Here is a 24,788-nt window from a genome sequence, read left to right as displayed (position 1 = left end):
AATGATGTGGACCCCTACTATTAAAAAAAAATCACAGTCTGCCCCTGAATAAAGATCTCTCTCTTCTAGATCTTTCTAAGTTGTTATATCCCTGACACCTATATCATCTCCTGCTCTATAGGATACTTCTTGGGACCCTTGTCTGACACCCTTGAAGAAGCTGGTCAGTGTTAGAAAATGCATATGGGCTTGCAGTCAAAGCCTGGGAAAAGCCATTTAATCTCAGAAACAATTTTCTCAATTGTGAACACAGGGGAATCATTCCAGATCACTTCACTGATTGCCACAAAATCAAATCAGATGAAACCACATAGGGCGAAGTGATTTATTGCTGATTATACATGCCTTGAGAGCAGTGAATGTGCATCCTCTTAGAAACTCGATATCTTATGCATAGTGGGTCCTCAAAACAATACCCCTGAGCTGAACAAATAGCTTCAGCACACCAGCCCCATGGCCCTGGCACACAAACCTCAGTTTCTTCAGATTTTGAAATATACCATTGGGCACTTTCAGCTTGGGCCTTTACCATGTGTAGCTAAGGTCCTAGGGTGAAGGGAAGAATTAGTTGCCCTGGGACCCACAATTATCTATGTCCTCCTCTCATGCAGGTAGCAGATGAAAACAGCCATGGCAGATAGCGAAAATGCACAGGGACACCCACAGCAGGCCCAAAGGAGGAGGCAGGGTGGGAACTGACCTTGTCCCCACCTATGCTACCCATCCCCCTTCCCTCAGGCAGCTCATGATGATGACTGAACTCCCCATTGAATTCCTGTCTCACATATTTATTACACAGACCCTTACAATCCTGTTGGCTCTGTTCATTGCTACAAAGATCAATAAGCTCATCTCCAAATCTATGCTGCTGGGCATGATTGGTTTTGTGGCCCTCAGGGTGCAGGGCTGCTCTGCGGAATAGACTTATACCACATGCAGGAAAACAGCCTTTCCTGGGCCACCTGGGATTCAAAGGCATCCCCAGAAAATGCCACTCACAGTAGCACTTGGCCCTCTGCTACACATTCTGCTCAGGCTCTTGGAAAGCAGTTGGATTTTTCCATTCTCAGTTTCATCATAGGATTACTCTGTGGTCTGCAATGGCAGGCAAGGAATTTGGTCAAAGAAAAAGTGGGTGTCACATGCTGAATGAAAGTCATAATAAAGCATAAGGATGGCACAAACCTGTCATCCCAGCTCCCTGGGAGACTGAAGCAGGACTGCTGTTGGAGGTCAGCCTCAACAACTTAGTGAGACCCCTGCCCAAGATAACATTTTTAAAAAGGGCTGAGGATGTAGCTCAGAGGTAGAGTACTTTTTAGCATGTTCAAGGCCCTGGGTTCAATCCCTAGTATCAAAATAATAATTATTATTTTTTTAAAGGCATCAATATGAAAATCTCACAGCAGATCCAGAAGAGACACACTCACTATTTCTAGAAAAGAAAGGAAAGGTGGAGGCAGAGGCAGGCAAAGTATCCCAGAGAAGACCTGAAAGTGAAGTCAGTCCACATCCAGACAGAGGGAGAAAGGAGTTATTCCCCTTGTTTCATTTTTAATTTTTAAATGTTATATGCAAAAAATTATACCCATTTAGGGTACCATGTGATGTTTCCATACATGTGAACACTGTATAATGCTCAAATCAGGATAAGCATATTTACCTCCTTAAATATTTTTCTTTCTTTTTTTGTGGTGAGAAGATTAAAAATCCTCTCTTCTACCTCCTTTGAAGTACATAATACTGTTATACTTTGGGTCTGAAATGTCCCCCAAAGGCCCATGCGTTACACCTTGATCCCTAACCCACAGTGCTACTAGGAGGTGGTGGAAGCTTTTAAATAATGGGACCTAGTGGGAGGGTTTAAGTTATTGGTGGCATGCTTTCAAGGGGATTACAGGACCCAGAGTTATCTTCTTTCCCTTTTGTACCTTACCATGAGGTAAATAGGCTTCCTGTGCTACAGGCTCCCCCCATGATAAAACTGTGAGCCAAAATAAGCCTTTCTGCTAAGTTTATTTATCTCATATATTTGTTACAGTAGTGAAAAATTACCAACTCAAGTACATTACTGTTATCTATAGTCACCCTACTGTGTAACAGCACACCAGAACTTAACTTGTTAAAAAAACAAAGCACAAGAGCTCTAAAAGTACATGGACTTTTCAGACATGACCAGAAACAGGCAAGTAGTAAGCCAACCTCTAGAGTCAGGCAGGCCAAGCTGGCTGGCCTCAGGAAAGTGACTGAGTGTCTCTGAGCACCTGTTTCTTATCTTGAGAAAAGTGGATATGCATAGCAATTTGACAAAGTCTAGAAAGAAAGAAGGAAGCTTCTTTGGTGCCCTGGCACTAGGTGGGTGCCCAGTAAAAAGGGTTTGGCTCCAACATGCTGAAGTAATAAGTGCAGGCCTGTGTTCTGAGCCCAGTGCATGGAGTCATGGAGAAAGACAAATGGCTCCCAGTTGGTCAAAGGTGGGCCTATGACTGGGTTCACAGTGGTTGGATTATGATGCACACTCACTTATCCTTCCTCCCCTCTTGGTGTTACTGAGAGGCCAGAGGAAATAACAAAAGAAAACATGTGTACTCCATGCCCTGAGAGAACAATACAGAAAAGAACAGAGAGTAACTTCTAGACAAAATCACCTGATGGAAGTCAGTTGACAGCAAGGTGGAAGGAGAATAAATCTTTTTATAATTATTCAAAGCAAAAAAGAAATGAAATGAAAATGCTAAGAAAAGGGCAAGAGCCTCTCCCACCTCACTCAGAGTGAAAGCCAAGAACCCCCAGACTTGGTCCACTCCCCGTCACGTCTCTGACCCACTCTGGTGACTGACTTTGTCCCATCCCCCATCCTTAACAGCCACCCAGTCCCCTTCTGTTCCTAGAACAGATCTAGATGACATATTCCTGCCTTAAGGCAACCATAAAAGATACATTTTTTAAACGATAAAACCATGACACTTGCACAAGTATAAAATGAACATGTGTCAAAGACAGCATTTAAGTCACTCCTTCATGAGAGAACCTCAAGGTGCTAAAACCATTCTGAGGAGCACCCAGGAGACACACACAAATGTAACCAGGAATCTAGGAATGCTGATCTCAATCTGTTAATAGAGGAATCCACCACCTCACAAAATCCTTTTGCTTCTCTATGGACTAGAATCATTTGCTTTACTACCAGTTTTCTAGAATTTACAGAGTTGAAAAATAGGTGGAAGACCATGATGGGCACAGTTCACTGCAGAATTAGATAACCAGTAAGGTGTGAACTCAGTAAAAGCCCAATTGTCTTCTTCTTTCTTGAATTTCCAAGTCTTTCAAAAGCATTCCTGACAGGCCCTTTGCCCTGGCTGCTCTTTCTGTCAGGAACACTCCCCTCCTTGACATCACATGACGTGCTATTCTGTGGGTCTCACCTCTGCCTCTGGCCCTAGCTCTTGCTATGCTATCCCCTTCCCCGCTCCACTGCTGTTTTACTGGAGCACCTTCAATTGGTGCATGCTCTCCCCTAGAAAATTCCATCTCTCTTTCTCTAAGGGACAGATATTTGGTCTGGTCTCATCATGGCTGCACCCTCAGTTCCTCCAACAGTGTACAATAATAGTGAAGGAGCCTTCATCCAATATTGACTGGATGAATGAACAAATGAAAAACAAACAGCACCAGAACCCAGGATGAGCAGAAGAGGCCATGATGGACCATTCGGATGATGATCTTAGAGATGTAAATATAGATTGGCTGGCTCCACTCACTTCTTGAAAACAGGCTGCTTCTCCTCCTCTCCTTCTACCCACACACTATTTAGAAACAGCCTCTCTCCAGATTAGGTCTGAATATTTGATAATGCAGATTCATCCTAACAGTACATTGCTAAAGCCTTCTTCTCTGAGAATGCAGAAGCAAAACTATCTTTGCTCACCTGAAGATTCCTACCACATACAAGAACTATGCCTGACAACCATGTAACAATGCCTTCAGCACCCTCCCACCTCAAGGCTAACTATGACTGCATTATGGGTCTTTGAGCACCAGCAGGCCAACTTTATTCTGGTCCTCAAATACCATGATACAGGCGATGTTAACAGTGTCAACACTGAAAGTGATTGATCCCATTCCACACGCAGAGCTGTGTGGCACTCCCAGGAAATACTCAGTGGGCCTGAACTTTTGTTTAGCCCAGTTACCTTTGCAACCTGCCTGCCTACTCTCCTCTGGCTGAGGACACCCAGCTGGCCAGAGTCCTAAGACACTCTCCCTACCACTCACATTCTTGCTGTGTGTCCCAGAAAGTCAAGATTGGATCTACAATCATAGTAAGGTGAAAATGATTGAAATTTGAGCATATGGCCCATCTGTGCTATGGAAGGCCATATTGACAACCATCCTTTCCACACCCAAGGCCCCCGACAGCTGTTTCCTCTGGGGAATCTGCAACCCAGCTCAAGGCTCTGACTATCAAAGCACACTTGGTCCACGCAGGGAGCAGGATTGCTAGACATGCCATGAAACTGACATCTCTGGAAGCATCTCTAAGATGATCCCTCAGAGGTCCCCAGTAGGAGTGGGCCCCACCTGCCCACAAAGCAACTTTTAATGGGTCCTTGATTGGTTTTCCTTCTTTCCTTGCCTTAGTAACCACCCACCCCACCCCCTACCCCAATAGTGCTTCTCGGTTATGACTACCCCCCGAAAAACACATGAATCTGTCTGGGCTTGACTTCTGGGGGAACCTAAGACCGTTGGCAAGGGAATAAATTGATTCCATTGGCACCTCATTGATTAGCACAATTAAGAATTCTTATAAAGCTATATTACAATGCACCCAGGATGCCCTGTACACACTGTCACTTCCAAGGCTCTGCTATCATCACAGGGTGACAGAAAAGTGTAAAGAAAAACATCAAGTGTAAAGAAAAACCTATCGATGTGCAAATGCAGCTTTGCACAGTCTGTGAAATGGATGATTAGCACTCTTCACTGTTCTCAAATTTCAGAATCAACAAAACATCTTTAAATATGCTCATCAAAAATGAAGCCAGAGGGGTTGAGGCAGTTGCCTGCTGTTGCATGGCATAGGGTGGCCTCCATGTCCCTAGGATTCAGACCTTCTGCAAGCTGACTGCTGATACTGGCAAGGCTTTCAATTCCATCCAAAAGAGGCCATCGTGACAAACCATCCATAATTGCTACTCACTTTGAGCAATATTGTGTTCAGAAAAATCCTTGAGCTGATGGCTTCAAGTGAAGCAAAATAAAGCAACGAGAAACTACTGAAATCAGCACCGGGCAGAGCTTTTATTAACGCCCATCCTCTCCTCAGAGTGTGGCCAGCTGGCTGGGAACACATAACTGGTTCCCCATCCATCAAGAAAATTCAGCAACCTATTCCAGAAATGATGCAGAGATAGCTGTTTTGCAGTGACCCAGCCTCTTCAAAGCACAGAAAATGCATTATATCTCAAAAACCATTAGTGGCTCACACGTGGGCTCCAATATCAACCTGGAATACAGTGAAAAATAAGAGATGTGTTTGTGAGGCATCACTGGACTCAACGCTCCTTAAAAACCTGGCTTTCAGAGTGATAGCATTTTAACCCCCTCCTTCAGTAAAAACCCCTGTACCCTCATTCACACACTAATGAACCAACAAATGAGTCTTTGAGCAGAACATGGGATTCTGAGTGTCTGGCAGCTGGCAAGAAATATTAAGCTGGCATCTCTCAAAATCCCCAAGTACAGAATATCAGAAGGTCAGGATCTTACTAAAGACAAACCCATTTTTGCTAATTCCAATGTCAATTTTTGGACTCTTTCATACGTCAGTGTTTTCTGGGTTGCCAATATGATTTATTCCCTTTGCTTTATTTCTTCTCTGGCCATTCTTAGCAGCATCCTCTCAGCTCCTCCTCCTAATAATTCCTATATCTTCCCTCCACTTCATCTGTTCATGAATATGCATTAAGTGCTCTATTAGGTCCCCTGAGAAAGAGCAGCCTTAAGTGCTATAGGGACACGAACCCCTTTCTGTTAGGCTGAAAGGATAAGAGAGGTGGGAATTCCTCACCCAAAGAGGAACTCTGATAAATATCCTGTCTGCAGAAGAGTCAGCATGTATCAATGAGGTGAGGCAGTGGGGCTAGGGAATAGCAGGTTTAGAAAGGTGGGCCAGTCCACACATACCTGGGGGCCCATGCAGTACATCTAGCCAGCAAAGGGAAGCTGTTGAATAGAGTCTAGGAATTATCCAATGATGTTTTTGTTTGGAAACAATCTCTCTTAGCCCACTAATCCTCTTACAGAATGAATTTAGATGAGTGCTCCATTTAGCCAGTACTTTCAATATGCATGCCTAGTCTGTTCTTCCTGTTCTCCCCCAATTTTTAATCTGACCTTCACAATTTCATCATTTTCCTTCTTTAGCACGTGATAGCTAATCTCCCCAAGAGCTCACCTTTGCTTCAATCCTTTCCTGCATGGCCTAGACAGATGGGACCAATTTCCCCCACCTTGACTCTGCACCTCTGCTTACTTTGCCCAACAGAATGGATGACAGACCATTCTGGGACTCCCATGCTCAGTCCCAAAGATGCCTGGCAGTCCCTACTTTCTTCCTCTTGTTTCCAACCACCAAGTTGGGGGGACATATGCACCTGTAGAAAAGGGCAGGGAAAGAAAACCCAAGTGGCACAACACTCAACCCCAGCTAAGCTTCCAGCCACTGCCAACATTCTCGCCAGCCAGCTTATTCCAGCAGTGTGACCGTGTTCCCTGGTATTCTAACTCCAGCTGACTACTCTTTGAAAGTGTTACATGGAATAAACAACCAGCTCAGCCACATGGGACAAGTCAGTCCACAGCATCCTGAGAATAATAGGAGTTTGCTATTTTTTTAAGCCACTAAATTTGGGGTAGTTTGTTCTGTAGAATAGATTATGGGTACCATGTCTAAGATGGGCTTAAATATTAATATTCTCTGTAAACCATTCATGTGAGCATGAAAGCCATACATTTAGCAGTTTACTTCAGAAATAAGTCCTACATCCCACTGCTCAGAAAAATTAAAGCATAAGGCACGGCAGCCTCTATATGCTCCATCAGCAATTCTGGAAGACTCTGTCAACAGGAACGGAGCAGAAGATGAAAGAGAAAATTTGCTAAGGAGAGCTTAAAGGCAGCTATAAGAAAAACAGAATTCTGAGCCAGGCATAGAAAGAATATGGCATTATTCCTGAGGGCCTGGTGTCATATGTCAGGCAGAAACTACTGTATCTTTGCTCCTTGAAATTCAATTATATAGAACACTTGAGCAACTCTTCCTTAGCCAGAATGGTGGAATCATCAAACTTTTTATATTTGGGAGTTAACAGCTTTACACACAGACATAAAAACCCATCTTTTATAGCCTTATTATAAAATCTATTATTGATTCCAGATGAAGAAAACTGAATTAGGAACTGTGAAACACATTCTTTCTTTTTCAACTGTTAAAATACCATCTTAATACCCATGCCATGACTAAATGTTTATCATTGCCAAGTACCACATTAAACATGCTACAAACACTCATAGAGATTTCCTTCCGAACTCTGTGAAGTTGGCATTTCCTTCACTGTGCAAAGGACAAATGGAATAATCAAAATTTTAAAGATGGCACATTTTATGGCTATAATTTATATCCTGATTTGTTCAACCTCAAAGCTTTATTTATAAGCAGTCAGCCACAATGCCTGTTACTATCTGATTTGCTACCTCCAAAATTTGTATGTTGAATTCTAAACCCCAGTACCTCAAAATGTGACTTATTTTTGTAAATAGGGCCTTTAAAGAGATAATTTAAAACAATTGAGGTTGTTAGGGTAGTCACTGTCCAATCTGATTGGTGTCGTTATAGGAAGAAAAGGTTAGGTAGGACATAGACAAGCACAGAGGAAGGACCATGTGTAGACACAGCGAGAAGATGGACAGTTGTAAGCTGCAGAGAGTGGATCAGAAGAAACCAACTCTGATTGGACATGGGTTGGGGACAGCAGGGGGGCGCTATCAAGAGGTACCATGAAGGAGCCTTATGATAATGGTAAGTTCTGTATCACAATTGTGACTACACAAAGATACACGTGATAAAATTTCATGGACTCCCCTCGCCCAAATACATAACAAATGAAATCTGAACAAGCTCTGTGAGTTGGGTCAATGTCAATTTCCTGGTTTTGACATTGTGCTATACTAAAGTAAGAAGCCAACATGGGTGAAGGTGGGGTGTAGGGTGCACAGGGCCTCCCTGTACACATATTTGAAACTTACTATGAATCTATAGTTACTTTAAAATAGTTTTAAATATTTTGTAAGAGAGCAATCCTGCCTACTCCTTGATCTTAGACTTCTGGTCTCTGGAACTGTGTGCAAACAAATGTCTGTTTTTTTAAGCCATCCAGTCTCTGGTATTCTTGTTATGGGAGCCCTATCAAACTAATACAGCCCCTAAGAAAGAGATGACCCAAAGTCCAGCATAAAAGTTCACATGCTTCATCCCCTCAAAAAGGGACTATATACTTGGATGTTAGACAGTTTTCAAAGCTCAGTTGTCCAAACTGGTTTTTTTTTTTTACCACCTTTAAAATATTAAATATATTTAAGTAGAGTACATAGAGATTATGGGTGTTTTTTAATGAACATCTTTGCAGTCATCGCTTAGGTGAAGAACATTGCCTAGCAGTACCCTGGAAAATTCCCATTGCCTTTCCTATTAGTGTCTTGAACTTTATTTAAGCAGTAGAAAATGCCAGCAGCTGAGGAGATATTCTTCTAAAAACAGATCCAATGATTCAAGGGAAATAAGACCCCAACAGCAAAAACAGAAAGAATTAAAAGTCCATAAGAAATAGAATTGTTCAGGCTTCTGAAGGAGCAATATAGGATGAACCTATTAGCTGGCGCAAGGGGGCTCACTAAGTGACCATGGAGGGCAGTGATAGATGGTCACACCATTCTCTGAATCCTGAAAAGTCCAGACTCCTTTCTCCCTCCAAATGGAACCAAAGAGGTCTTGCCTCATTAGAAAATTTATTTTATCTTAAGATGGTCATCATGTATAAAATAGAAGGGATAGTCTAGATATCTTTATTTGGCTAAGTGGTTTAACAAATAATTTTACTACTCCTAGAAATTTTTCTTGCCTAGATTCTTGCTCTTTAGTCATCTGCTCTCCATAACAAACTGCCTTGACTTATTGATGAATCCTTTATTTCTTGCCCTCAGGAGCAAAACTAGTAGAATATTATTATACTTTACTTATGTCAAGTGGGCAACATGGGCTGCTTGTTTCCCTGACCAGCTAAAGATGAGAGTCTTTACAGACTTAGCCACCTTTGCAACAGAGCTCTCCCAATGCAAATGAAGATGACTCCACCTGGGCATTCCACAGGCACATACCTTCTGCTGTTGATGGCAACCACTGCCATTCAGAGAGCAAATGTACTCTTACACATGAATGCTTCATACCCAAATATGCAGAGAAAAGGTGTTATGCACCTATAATGCATGACCCCTAAGGTGACCTTGGACAACATGTGGGAAAACCTGAACTTGCATGCAAACACAGAAAATACCACCGGGGGGGACAGAGCTGCTTCTCAAAGTCCTGGTCACTTGCAAAGCTTCATGAGGAGCAATGGTTCCAATTATAGATAGCATATCCAGCATTTCTATAAAATGTTCAAATATGCTTGACTGCCACATATATGCAAGCAAAAAATCACTTTTCCTTTTGTCCAGAGTTCTTACCTGTTATAGAGAAGAATGTCTGGTTTCCAAATCTGGCCATCTGGAAAACGAACAGTCTTCACGCCTGGATATTCTGACATATTCCATTGTAAATAGTGATCTGTCCAAGACTGGCACACAGACAATGACATTAGCAGCACTTTGCTTCCTGGCCTACTTATATTTCTTGTAAGATATTATTAGGTATATTCAAAGTGAAAAAGAGTTCCAGACATTTATATTTACACAAACTGAGTTGCTGTCTATACAATATTAGGCAACTGGGAATTAAATAAATCCTTCCAAAATGATCATGAATAGCATAAAAATCACATTTAAGTTTCTGCTGTCACCATGACCACATTCAGATGGTAACATTAAAGCTAATTCCAACCCACTGCATGCCCTGGAGCCTTCTCTCCCACAGTGATGGGTTCCTTCTAGCCAAATGAATAACTCTTCTGCTTTTCAAGTTTTCAGTCTAAGGACATTTTGAAAAAAAAAATAAATTTATTTATTTCAACTGTAATAAAAATCAGGTTGTGGAAATATACACAATTTATTTCCATGAAAACAGTACTGTGCAAATGCATGGGAGACTCTCAGAAATTCTAAGGGCATATTTTTAGATTTGGATTGCTTCAGTTACAACGACAATGCTTCTAACACCAGGACCTACCAATGCAAACACTGAGCCTGGACAGTGGGACACTGTCAGGATAGAAGGACACAGGTGAGGAATGTGAAAGTATTCGTAGATGCACAAACTCAGGTCCAGGACTTAATTTAGATTCCTGAGTGTCTACTGCACAAACAGAGGAAGGCTCTTGCCTGGGGTTCTCCATCCCAGGACCAGGTGCTAACCTGCCATTCCTAGGGCCAAATTCTATTGGGACCTTAGAGGTGGAACCCTAGCTCCCCACCAGTGTCATGAAACCAGCACTCTACCCACCATGGCATCTCAAGGATGGCAGGTGTGGACCCAGCAGATACTACAACTGTATCCTAATCAGGCCCTATTCTGTTTTCATTTCCCCTGGGACCACCCATGTTCTGGAATAGACTTTCCAATATTTAGAAAGGTACACTATACAACACCTCCAGCTGGTACCAAGGCAGATGTCCCATAATCAAACACTGTTATTTTTGCTCTGAAACTTACTTACATATTTACACTGAGAGATAAATAAATGCTTCAATTGCACATCAATTTCAATTTCATTTCAGACCAAATGAATTTGATGCAAGGTTACAAAAATATCAAGGGAAGAGGGAGAAATGAATTTTCAGAACTGTTGAAATTCAGGAATTATAGATGAGGCATGGTGGGTTTAGAACTATTGATACTGGCAACAGGGGCCCAAGGCCATGACCCAGACATCTAACCAAACTCTGGGGAGGGCAGGTAGTATCTTCAAAGGTTATCTGAGAGTTGGAACAGTCTGAAGTCAGACAGGAGAAGATACCAAGGTAAATAATATCATTTTACAGTCAGGGATCTCAGAGAATGAGAATATGTTAACAAATATCATTGAGAAGCCTCATCTGGGGTATTTAGGACTGAGAAGTACCCTGCTATGTTCTCTAATTAGACAAGGGCTATTGGGGAGGGTATGGAAGGAGAACACTGAGGAAGGGCTGGTCTGATTCAAGTTGTGTGCCAGGAGCACCTGGGTGCCAACAAAGGGTGTTTGCTGCAGCCTGATCTTTCTCAGGACCCTTGGCCCTGTGCTCCTCTTTATTTCTCTCCCTGCTCTGGGCACAAAGCTCTTCCATACCAATTTCTATTCTTTCTTTATATCTCACCCTGGGATTTATCTCTGGATTGGTCACGGATTATTATAAGGCCAATTATGGCAACTATTAGTAATGCTAATCAGGGCCCTAGGAATCCAGGAATTGTTCTGAAAGGTTAGCAGAAGTTATAGGCAAGCACTGGTGTGGGAAGCCACTCTGAATGACCACACCTTCCAGTCTTGAATCACTAGGCTCTGACCAATCACTACATTTAATGGTGACTTGGGCATTGTCCCAGTTCAGATAGCAAGGCGAGTCTTCAGGTATAGGCATCATCCGTGGGAGTTGAGCTACACTCACCTATCCCTTTGTAATCCTACCCCTTGCCTCATTTGAATGGCTTCTTCCCAATAAAAGGGTTCAGCACATGTTCCTCTCTTTCTCTTTCCACAGACTCCTAAGGTCAGAGAAGCCGTCGCAGAACCCAAATAAAAAGGTATCACTCTGTGTGATTATTTCATGCCATCCCAGTTCACCTGGAGTGACCTTAAGTGTTTAGTCGTGGGATGCAACACACTGGACTCTTCCATGTGCTGAAACAATGGACAGAAGATGGAAGGAAGACAGGGAAAGAAACTGCTTGGTCAGTCAAGCTTAGACCTATCTAAAGGCACCAGGCCAGGCTGCATGCTGCCTCCCCAACACTCCACACCTCCTCCTGCATGTGCACACCGAGCTGTGTATATCCCACAGGTTCAGTGCCTTACCAGGTGGCAGCACAGCATCACATGCATACCCATGTTCACCACAATCCAAGGAGGTCAGCATGATCAAGAGACTAAGACTCAGAGTACTGTATCTTTGGAAGCAGTCACTGGGTCAGGACTCAATTGCATTACATGATCTCAAGCAAAATGATCTCTACACTGTCTCAGAGCTGGTTCTTCTAACTCAATTTGTATACTGACAAGACAGCCCCCACGAAATCATGGACTGTATGCTAAAGGTGCTGACCAACTGCTATGTTGCTCTCCCTTACTCCAAAGCCAGTCTGGCCCACAGAAAGAAAGGGGGAGCTGCAGGGAGTTCTGGAATCAAAACAGACCTGGTTCATGCCAAGGTTCTGGTACAGTGTTGCTGTGTGAGCTTAAATAGGTGAATCACTTTTTTCTGAGCAGCAACTTCTTTGTATGTACACAGACTCATAGTGTGGCAAGAATGAAATGAGATGATGTGTGCAGCAGCAAGTAAAAATTCTAGTAGTCAAGTGATAAATGATTAAAAAAAAGACAGAAAGAGACTCCTCCATTATATAAAATCCTACAGGATGATTGAACTATAATAACTGAGCTCTGGCCAAAGATGTAGAAGAGTGAAGGCCAACATAATGCTGGGAACTGGAGCAGGAACCTTCTGCTGCCCTCCATGGGTTTCCTATGAAAGGACATAGATTAAGGCCTGTAAACAGTCTAGTTTCAGATATATGTTGTTTATCCTCTCAAAACATTTGCTTCCAATTAGATGTTAGATCCCTAAGGGGCGAAGCACAGAGCAACATCTCTGTAGACAACACTTGGCACCCTTTCCATGTGGTGGCACCTGGAAAGCAGCATCAATGAACCTAGAGATGACAATACTCCCTGATCTTCCCATACAACAGAATATTCTGCTCCTTCTCTCCCTCTGGGATTTCTTCTCATTGAGTCTTCAAGAGAAGAAGGTGTGGGATTACAAATGGGATATGCAGCAAACAAGGAGCTGTTGATCTAAAAGGCACAATAGGAGTCTAGATTCTTCCATGATTCTGACACCTGGGCCCTATTAGATCTACCTTGAGGTCACAGGAGACTTTTTGGTGTGTGTGTGCATACAGACCAGAATGAAAATGGAGGAGGGGAGGGAAAATTTTCTTTCCTTTAAAAAAATACATCTTTTAGTATTATAAGAAACATATTTGGTTTTCCCAATCCTTACAATTTCCTAGGTGCTAGGAGTCTTTTGTGAAAGAGGTCCTCTGGACCATACCTGAGTTTATGCTAATGAAGTGATTTAGGTTTAGGTCTCTAGGTAGCTTCATGATGGGGGCTGGTTACCAGAAAGACCAATCATATTATTAAAAGGTGGGAACTTTCAATTTCTTCTCATCCCAACTCCAGAAAGGGGTGGTGGGCTGGAGACTGGGTTATAAAACAAAATTGGGTTATAACAGCAAGGTTCAGAGAACTTCTGGTTCAGAGCTATGGACACAGGGACACTTGGGGGATGGTGCACTCAAAGAGGTCCAAGCTCCTCACCCTTCCCCATCTTTTGCCCTATGTCTCTTCCATTTGTGTGTTCCTGAGATGCATCCTTCAGAATAAACCAGGAAACTTAAGTATTCACCCAAGAACTGTGAGCTGTTCTAGAAGAATGTTGAATCTAAAGTGAAGGAGGGTTGTAGAAAGACCTGAATGTACAGTCAGGCAGGTGGAAGTACAGGTGTCCTGGGCACCCCATTTGCAGCAAGTGTCTGAAATGGAGGCAGTCTTGTGGGACTGAGCTCTCAAGCTTGTGGGTTCTGACGCTAACTCAAGGTAGATAGTTTCAGAACTAAATTAAATTGTTCAACACCCAGTTGGTTGTTGCTGTTGAAAAAGATACCACATATTTGGAGTCAGAAAACACCATCCAATCCTATTTTTGACAACCCTTCCAATCAACTACTTTGATCACAAAGAAGGAAAGTGAGCCTCTTTCCATCTCTTGCCTCTGAAACTGCTTTCCCAGTGAGATATAATGATTTAATCACCCCACCCCAATCCTCTGCATGCAATCAAGGTCCTAAGCAGGTCACTGGCTGGCTAAACTATGACCCTGATGTGCTGTGTTTCAATGTGTTAGAGAAAATAAATGCAGAAATTAAAAAGGTAAACATTTTAGAAATAATTTGGTTTATAATCTAACATTCTATGATTGAATGCAATTAGTACCATAATTAGAATTAGGAGGTTAAAAATAGAGAATAAACAAAAGAAGGCTGGGAAATCTAAAGAGAAGAATGAGCAAGATATCAAAAGAAGACAGAGTTTAACAAAGCAAATGTAAGTCTCTGAATGGCTCATATGTCTCTTTAGATACTGAAATGGCTGCTGTCATTTCTTCTCATACATTAAATCAGATTAGGTCTGTTAGAACTCCCAAAGTGATAAAACAGTTACAGAGACCATATACCAACTGCTTCCTCCTAGGAATATGAAGAAGTAAATAGAGAGATCAGCAACTTCATATTCCTTAAGGTTATCCTAATAATCTGAAATTCAGAAAAAATCAAGGACAACTGGGAAAAAGGATAATAAAATAAACAAACTTTAGGTCAAAGAGAATTTAATTATTTTTTTATTCTTCTGCCTCTTCCATTTTGCATGTATAGGAAAACTATCATTTGCAGTAAACTAACCTCAGAGTTTAAATACCCTGGAGAAAAAGTTATGTGGATTCAGATTTTCAGAAAAGGAATTCAGCAACATAAAACTGTGGAAAATAAAAACCCATGGTTCAGAGCCTTTTCCTTGAATCTGTTTACCTCCTGCCCACATTACTACTTTTCCAGGTACTCTGCCCTTTCTGCCTTCAATATCTAGCTTTGGTTCCTGTACACGTCCACTACTCAGGCTGGGTTACACCAGGCTGATCACTCATGATGAAAACAAAGAACAAGGACCATTTAGAAATGGTCTTGGGGAAGCTTCCAAGCTTGCCCTTGGTTGAGGATCTCTTGCCCAAATCTCCCAAGTCCATGGTGTGACACATAAGAGCACCAGGGCTTCTAGACTGAAGCACCAAGCAGGAGCCGGGGACACAAAGGCACAGGATTGAATCTTGGAACTGTTAAGGGTTAAGGATTAACTTAACTGTTAACTGTTAAGGATTCTTGGGATGTCTTAAAAATTTAGTTGGAGTACTTTCAGTTTTTGCATCACCATTCCAAATAAATGTCATTATTCAGCTTTATAAGTGCACTTGCCATAAGGGAATTGGCTTTCAATATGGCAGGCACCTGAAAAGAAGTATCAATTAATGATGGAATGCCAGTGCTCCCAGATCTTCCTATTTAGAGGAGTTTGGGACTTTACCTGTATCCCATTACTATAAAACAGGATTGTTCCCACCTGTGATTTGTTCCATCCTTCCATCAGTCTGTCCCCTGCAATATCGCTAAGAAACCACTTGGTCTTGCTATGTCAAGCTTTTCTACTTTCTTCTGACTAAAAAAAAATTAATTGGCATATAACTGCACATACTTATGGAGTGGAGTGTGATAATTCAACACATGTATACAATGTGTAATGATTAAATCAGAGTGATTAGCATTTCCATCTCCTCAAACATTTGAGTGGTTAACCTTTCCTTAAATGTGTTAATTACACAGCCTGATTGTAAATGGTTGAGAGTGGAAACGTCTTACATTTCTAGGTGCCCTCACATGGCCTCATTCAGTATCTTCCACATGTTAGGTGCTCCCAAAGGTAAGTTGAATAGGTAAAGGAGATTTTTTTTAAATGAAGGTACAGATGGTTCTGCAAATGCAAGTATTAATTAGAAATAAGCTGGGCTTCAAAGAAATTTAAAGATTTCTGGTGACATCCTCCAAAGCAAAGATTTTTATTTATGGAGCACCTGAACTCAATACAGTAAGTAATAATCCAGTTATATTTTTTCCTGAAAACCAATACCCTTTAAAATATTGCCCTATCATATACTCTGCTGAAAACCAATGACTTAGAGCTAAGATAGGTGGGCACCAGAGAGAGAGCTGTCCATGGCACTTATTTTGTAAGAAAAACATCAGTAACAGCTCTGGTCCTTAGAGGGCACAGGGAAAGCATCTGCATCATCCCCCAAGTTGCCAGAGCTTTACCTTATATTGAAGTGTCCCAATGTTATGCAGGTGTTGGCTTTATGTTGTATTGTAATATCTTAGGCCATTATCGCAAGGCAGTGAGCTAGGAACTAGGGGTCATAACAGTGAACAAATCTAGCTAGAGCCCTGCTCTCCTGGTGCACACATGCTAGTGGAGGCAAGGCAAGGAACTTGGAGGTTAGGAACAAACACCAGTGAATACAAAATATGTATGATGGTAAGAAGTGCTTTGGAAGAAAAATTGAAGCAATGTAAAGGGAATACAGTGGGGGCTGGTATGTAGATAGGTGGTAGAGCACTAGCCTAGCATGTGAAGGTCCTGGGGTTCAACCCCTAGCACTACAAAAGAGTGGGGAGGACAGAGTAGACTGGAGGTAGCAGGGAGTGTTTGGGGCAATACACAGGAGCTCAGGGAAGACATACTGAAACAGTTGTTTAGGAAGAGGCCAATAAGAAGTAAACAAGCAAATCAACTGGTTCTTAAGAACCTTCCGGGCAGAGAGAGCAGTAAATGCAAAGGCCTGGAGGTGGACATGTATTTGGATAATGTATGCATTACTTACATCAAGAGGGCAGGAAACACTGCTAGGAAAGAAGACAGAGAAGATGGGAAAGGAAGGATGGTCTAAGCAGGGAGCGATCAAAGATGACTTCAAGGCACTTTAGCTCTTAATTTCCACAGGGAGGCAGGACACCCTGGAGAGATGAGCCTGAGAGGCATGTGACTAACCTTCATTGTATCTTAAAGGATCACACAGGCTGCTATGTTGAGAACAGACATCATTAGAGGAGGCAAGCACTGCACAGAAGACAGGCCTGGAGACTCCACAATAAGGAAGATGAGACAAGATGACAGTTTAGACCAGATGTGAAGTGGTTAGATCTTGGATCTGTTTAAAATGTTAAGATGTCAGAATTTGCTAATGAAACAGATGTGAGATGTGAAAGACGAGAGTTAAAGGTGACACTGAGGTTTTTGAGTTGTGCAGATGGATAATGGGACTGCCATCTACCCAGACAAGGGTGACTGTGGAAAGAGGCATGAACGTGAATGAAGAGAAAGGTAGTGGGGACAACTGTTAAAGGAATGCTCTCAGCAGGTGCCAGAGGATGGGACATGTCCACTGGAGGCAAGGCTAGCCTTCCAGGGTGGAACAAATCATGCATCCCAGGGAAAAGGAGGGAAGCTAGAATAGGTGGGCACAAGAAAAGGGATGGGATGTACCTACTGAAGCATACTGCTTTAAATGCTGCAGGAGAAAACTCCCAGACTCCACCCTACTCATTATGGGCAGGTTCTGCAAGAGGTCTCATGCATAGTTTAGTGCACCTCTGGGACACTTAGCAAATGGATTTAAGCAGATCTGTTTTCTCTCTCTCAGCTCTGCATGGCATTCCCACAGACTCACCTGGGAATACCACAGGCCCTCATTTTTACTTCTCCTCCCCACTCCACTTTACAAAGAAAGGCATTCTTCACTTAACTCATCTTGGGAGACTGTACAAAGAACCAACAAAGATCCGCCTGCAGTTGTCTCTGTGTATGAATTACCTTAAAAAACTGAGTGACAAATAATTTAAAAGGTGAGGGGGTAATCCTTTTATTTTTTGCTTTCAATAAAAATGAAGAAAAAACTAATTAAGTTGCCAACTGATGCATTTGATGGAAACAATGTTATTTTGGGCATAAAATCTGGAAGAAGTTCAAAGAATTGAATAATTTTTTTTTTAACAAAAAGTCTTTCATTACCAACTCAAGATGTTGCTAAATCTATTAACAAAATAAATTAAAGAACTGATGATGACAACTATATTGTTCTGTTCTCTTGTGTCTAGAAATAACAGAATCACCTGTGGATACATAAATTAATTTAAAACAAACCTCCATCTTGACACAGACATGAATTTCCAATATAAAAAGTATTGAATATTATGTATTAAAATTTATACCAATAAAAACGTGCCAATAATAATAGCAATATTAAGTCAAATTTGAAGAACTTTTTAAACACTTATGGTCTGAAGGAATAATTTCTATGTAAACATTTACATTTGAGAAAAAATGAGTTATAGTGATTAATAAAAGTCTTTCAAATACAAAATTATTTTGCATTATTTATAAAATTCTGCATGAAAAGCATAACAGAAATGCAGATGCAAGGAGAAAAAGAAGATATGTAAAACATTAAACAGCAAAAGAAAGATTTGCTTATATTGTTTTTTAAGGGAGTGATATGGACACAGAGTTAATTATTATTATTATTATGGTATTAAGATTCCTTGTGAAATAAAGACTAACAGTTTTATGTTTGAATTTCAATATTTACAACTTGATGGCATGATATCACCTGTAATTAACTGAATTCAGATTAGCATGATAGATATCAAGTTAAAAATCCAGGAATAGAAAACAAATTGAGTATCCCTTATCCAAAATACTTGGGAACTATTTCAGATTTTGAAGTCTTTTTGAATTTTGATATATTTGTGTAGATTTTGCTGGTTGAAGATCTCTAACTGAAAAATCAAAAACTTAAAGTCCGAAATCTGAAAGAGTTTGAATGTCATGTTCAAAATGTTTCAGATTTCATAGCATTTCAGACTATGGATTTTCGATTAGGGATGTTCAACCTATACAGTCTTTAGAGGTTTGTGCAGAAGTCACTACAGCATGAAATGTGAAGACTTATAGCACAGAAACTCTCAGACTGAGTCAAACATGCATCTCTTGAGGGTACAGAAGACAGGCAGGTGCTGCAGAGGACAAGGGAGTGGCTACAGCACAGGTTGGGACCATCTAAATGCTGCCCTGCATCTTATTATTTTTCTTGCCTGAAGTGGTTTTGAAATGTCCCCAGATCACCCAGTAGTACAAGAGAAGCATGCATCAAGCCCTGCTGTTATTCAGTATTGAATATTCAATGCCAACCTAAAGGACTCTCTAAGCCAGAAATTTATAGTCTGCAGCATGACACCTCCAGCATTCGTTGTTGGCAGGTGTAGAGTCAGGGGCAACAGCCTGGGCTTTTCCTCACAGAACCTCTGCTTTCCCTGCTGATCAAGCACATGCATCCCGGAAGCATGAATAGGCAGACACAGAAGCAAGGATGCCACTGTCTTAACTTACCATTTGCAGCCAAATGTTGGTGGTTAAAACTTGGTTCTTCTCATCCTAAAAAAGAAAAAAAAAAGAAAGAAGAAAAAATTTAAAAAAGCAGCATAAACACAGCTTATGTACTTTACAAAAGAAGGAATGATACAATTATTCATGTAGAAATTTGACTATTGGGATCATTGTTGTATGTGCAAATTAGAATGCACCAAGCACTTCCAAATCTATGCCAGCAGCATTTCCCCAGAGTTAAGCTTTTCTATTCATTCTGAAGTAATACACATTTATTATAGAGCACTTACAAAGGATGGCAGAGTATAAAGAAGGAAATTAAAATTGGGCAGCCCTACCATCCAGAAATGATGTCTGCTAAGGACTTTGCTATTTATCTTATAATTTATAATTTACATACTTTAAAAATTGGGTGCAAATTTTAATTTTTAAAGGCAGTTTTATTGCTAGAATTTATGTACTTTTAAACAAATATAAATATTCAATGCTTCCCTCCCAAAAAAACATGGCCCCCATGTCAAGCAGCCCCACCCTATGTTGAGAATGCTGTAGCCTATAGCTCTGCCTCATCCCTGTGGATCTGGGTCTTCTAATATTCTCTACCTGACCAGTCAACATGTCAGGCCCCTGCCATACATCTGCAAAATAAATCCTACACAACTGAGTAAACTAAGGGTTAGAAAAGTGAGGCAACTTTACAAAGAATACACTCACACTGGGATATGTCTGACTCCAGGACCCATTTTTCTGCATTTCCAAGATACCTTTCTGAATGGGGATCCAGCAAGGCATCAAGTTTGTGCATCAGCCGCTGAGCCCAGCACAGTGTATCAACGTTGTTCAAACACCAAGCATCTACTACAGTTTGGATCATAAGTATCCCTCAAAGTCCTGGAGCTATGGAAGGTACTAGAGCTTTTAAGAGGTGGGGGCCTGGGGCTGGGGTTGTGGATCAGTGTTAGAGTGGTTGCCTAGCATGTGTGAGGCACTGGGTTCGATTCTCAGCGCCACGTAAAAAAATAAAGTTATTGTGTCCATCTACAACTTAAAAAAAAATTAAATAAAAAGAGATGGGGCCTAGTAGACAGTCTTTAGGTCATTAGGGGATTGCTCTTGAAGGGGACAGACAGTGGGACTCCAGCCCCTTCCTCTTCCTCTCTTTCAATTCCTGGCAGCTCGTGAGCAGGTCTTCTCTGCCACATGCTCCTGCCACAATGAGCTGTCATGCTACAGTGCCAAAGGAAGAGGCCAACCAATCACAGACAGAAACTTCCAAAACCATGGACCAAAATAAACCTTTTCTTTTTGTAGGCTGATTACTTCAGGTATTATTACAGTAATAGAAAGTGAACTAGCATACCATGTAAAGAAGAGTCTAGTCAAACTTGCCCTTTACAATTGGGGATGCAAGCAGTACTTTATCACTGGCCAAGTCCAGCAGGGCCTAGCAAAAAAACAATTCACAAAGAGGCAACTGAGCAACTTTTATACAATAGTTATACTCGAATGTTGTTGTTTTAGTATTGAATCCTCTCAACTGCAACCTAAAGGATTCCATATATTAGCAACTAACACCCTCTCCAGGGAAAGTATTTATTAATGTTACCGTGAAGACTTGCCTAGAAGCTGAGACCTCAAGTTCCTGTAATAGAAATTACTTGTCCTGGTTCACTAATGGGAAGTCACCAAAAACAGGCCCAATGATTGAAAGCACCTAGCATCTGCCAGGGTGTAGTCCGCAGGCAGGGATGCAAATGAGAATTGAATGCTGCTTCTTATTAAAATAAAAATGTGGTATACAGGTAAGAAGTTGGGAGGGACACTCTGACATATCCATGCCCCTGTGCCCTGCTGCTCACCTGCTGAGAACCTTTGAGGGTGACATGGGTGGGGTTGGGCAGATACCACAGAGAGGATACTGCTCCCGGTGGACTATATCTCAGAGGGTTCCAGGACAGGGGATATGCTTAGGAGAAACTGACAGTTCTATAACAGAGGAAAGACATTTCCTTTTCCAAAACAACACAAGCCAATATATTTTCATGGTAAAAAGTTGTAGAGCTAACAGCTCTCCGTGTTCCACACAAGGAGCCATATGTTGAAACTGTACATGTGCTCAGTTCCAGTTCGGTCTCCTATTCCTTAAGCTCTTCAGGACATGAATCTGCTGCCTCAACTTATTAAGAAGCTGTTGTTTTTAATGGACTTAGAATTAGCAAGGTTCCACATTTAGGTGCCTTTTCTTCTTTTAATTGCATTTGTGTCTTCCTCTCCTGAGAGAAAGGCTTCTGCGGTTTGGGAGCTCAATTACTACCAATCTAATTAAAGGGCTTTTTTCTTTCCAGCATTCAAACGGAAACCTCATTAGAGTGACACTGGATTTCTGTGCTGTGTGGCAGCATGGGACCGAAGTATAGCATTTCAATCTGTAATCAACAACAAGCAGCAGCCAGCCACCACCTGACAGCACAGCAATGCCAAGGGGGGCCCTCTGCTGAGGCTCCAAAGGAAGCCCCCGTTGTAGTTGGAGGGCTCCACTCTCCAAATGCATCTCCTTCCTCCCCTCACTGGCTCAGGGCCGCACCCACAGGGTGACAAGGTCTCACACTTTCTCCCACCTGCAATATGCTGACTCATGCATACACACATATGTGCACACTCACATTTGTCCTCTGCTCACCACCACATGGGGCTTTCTGAACACAAATATAATCAGTTCATCCTCTTTCAACTTCACTGAACAAAGGATCAAGTCAAAAATCCCTTACTCAGTGCACAAGCCTTTTCTCTGTGGTCCAGCCAAGTTTTCCTTCATTCATTCGTTTGCTCATTCATTCATTCAACAAATGTTAGGAAGCACTTCCTGTTTCAGGCAATATGCTGGCCTGATATGTAATGTGGTAATTGAACATTGTTCCTGAGCTCCTGGAAGATAAAATGGGGGAGCTTGCCAAGGCTCTATTCAGGTGGAAAACAGCATCCCACAGGTACCCCAGGGCTGGTAATTAGCAAGCAGTGCAGTTTCTGTGTCTAAGCCTGTTTAGGATGTTTTAAAAAACAATATAAACTGAGAGGCTTATAAACAACAGGAATTTATTTATCAGTTTGGAGAATGGAAGTCTGAGATCAAGGTGCTGGTATAATTGAATTCTGCCGTCTGGTGAGGGCCTGCTTCATGGTTTATAAGTGGTGGTCTTCTGCCTGTGTCTTTACATGGTGAAAGGGGTGAAATCAGCTTTCTGGAATCTCTTTTATAAGAGGACTAGTCCAATCTGTGAGGGAGCCATTCTCAGGACTGAATTACTTCCCAAGGACCCCACTCCCAATATCATCTTGTGGCTTAGGATTTCAACATATGAATGGGGAGGGCACAAATATTCAGACCATAGCACTCTTAAAATTGTTTTCAGTAAGTCCAGATCAACCATCTGGCTATTACTGTCCTGTCCACACTGAGCAGGATAGCAATTAAGAGTCAGAGACATGTGGGCAGAAGGATCTCTGGGTCTAATCTCAGTTACCCAGCCAGTAGGCACTTGTAGTCTTTGGGCTTCAATCTTCTCTCCTTGGAAATGAGAACATTAACAGCTGCTTTATGTGCCTCCTGTAGCCAGTGGTATTAAGGGTAGCACCATTCAATCCATGAAATGTCACTCGGCATTAGCAGCTGTCCCTGTGCAGCTGCTTGCCCATGGATCTTCCTGAAGAACATGCTCCTGTCTGCCTTGAGGACTCAGTAGAAGCCTATCATGGAAGCAAAGAAGGTCAGTGTGGCATCGTACCCCAGAGTCAAGTGGTCTGACTCTCCTCACTCTTTTTTAATTTGAGCACTTCACTGAAGAGCACACTTTGATTTATATGAACACATTTTTTTTTTAAAAAATCAATATTCTGAATAATTGTGTATCTTATTTAAGTACAACTGTTCTGATGATGTGCAATGTGCTATCTTGCATTCTTATAGCAGCTATTCTTTTAGAAGTTATGGAAAGAATTATTCAACATTATTTCACTGCCCTCTTTGTTTTTGAGTAGATGCTGAGGAAAACAAAACAAAATACGTAACACTAGATCTAACCATGTCTAAATTCTTGCTTGCAGGGAAGACCACTGGATGATATAAATTCACATTTTTGTAGCACTGTATAGTTTATAACAAGGATGGCTTCTTTTATCCAATTTAATCTTTACACCAACCATATTTTATCCTAGTTTTACAGAATAATAAACTGAGAGTCTATGATTTTTTTTCTGTGTCAGCAACATATTTAGTCTGACAAAAGACTGATAGAGTAAGAAATAAACTCCTACAAATCAATAAGAATAAAGGCAGACAATCCAACAGAAAAAAATGGGCAAAAGATGAATAAGCACTTTACTAAACAGAATTTCTATGATACCTGAACAGGGCACGGCTAACCATTAAACAGAGTTTTTATTCTTGTAAATGTCATACATTCATGGACACGCATGTGCACACTGTATAACTCACTTTGGCCTAGTGGCATCTCAGCAAAGCTGGAAATATTGTTTTTTATCATTTAATCATGAGAATTACTAATTTTATTTGCCTCTGTTCTGTTTGAATGCTTTGTTGTAAGCATATATTACCTTTATAATCGAAGGGAAAAGGGAATGCTTAAATAATCAATTGTGGAACAAAATAAACTCCTGGCTTATATATTCAAAAGTAAAAGCTGAAGTCCAACCTCTTATTCTTCTAGCTGGATGATTGTGTTCTGAACCACGATTTCATCCTGACACTTATGCCGTAACCATGGGCACTTTGATTATGATAATGGAAAAAAAAGTTTTCTTTGGTATTTGTACAGAGCAGAAGTTCTCAAAGCACAGGCTGGGAACCCCTTTGTTTCTGAGATGAGGGGAGACTGTTGTTTTTGATCAGTGACTCAAAACTTTTCTCACTGGGACTTGGGATGCAGTTCTGTGGTGGAGGGCATGCCTAGCATGCATGAGGCCTAGGTTTGATCCAGAACACAAAAAAAAAAGAAAGACAGAAAGACAGACAGAAAGAAAGGGAAAGAAAGAAATTCAGAGAAAGAAAGAAAAAAAGGAAGGAAGGAAGGAAGGAAGGAAGGAAGGAAGGAAGGAAGGAAGGAAGGAAGGAAGGAAGGAGGGAAGGAAGGGAGGGAGGGAGGGAGGGAGGAAGGAAAGTTTTCTCATAGGAAATTATTTCCTTCTTTCTCCCTCCTTCCTCATGAGCATTGCTTGGAGTTCTGCACAGCCAACAGAACACAG

At 41.4% G+C, this 24,788-nt stretch overlaps 1 protein-coding gene across 2 annotated transcripts in view; it reads right to left on the bottom strand.

The window, feature by feature from the left end:
* Chrna7 (cholinergic receptor nicotinic alpha 7 subunit) overlaps nucleotides 1-24,788 on the bottom strand; it is a 104,322-nt gene that overhangs the window by 36,717 nt on the left and 42,817 nt on the right. For both annotated transcript variants that reach the window (XM_076848876.1, XM_076848877.1), the window contains exons 3-4: nucleotides 19,533-19,577; nucleotides 9,790-9,899 (exon numbers count right to left, since the gene is read on the bottom strand). In XM_076848876.1, the coding sequence (XP_076704991.1) occupies nucleotides 9,790-9,899; nucleotides 19,533-19,577 (155 nt within the window). The remainder of the gene's footprint in view (nucleotides 1-9,789; nucleotides 9,900-19,532; nucleotides 19,578-24,788) is intronic.

This window comes from Callospermophilus lateralis, chromosome 3, assembly GCF_048772815.1.
Source record: "Callospermophilus lateralis isolate mCalLat2 chromosome 3, mCalLat2.hap1, whole genome shotgun sequence".
NCBI lineage: Eukaryota > Metazoa > Chordata > Mammalia > Rodentia > Sciuridae > Callospermophilus > Callospermophilus lateralis.
This window is presented reverse-complemented; position numbering and strand designations above follow the sequence as displayed.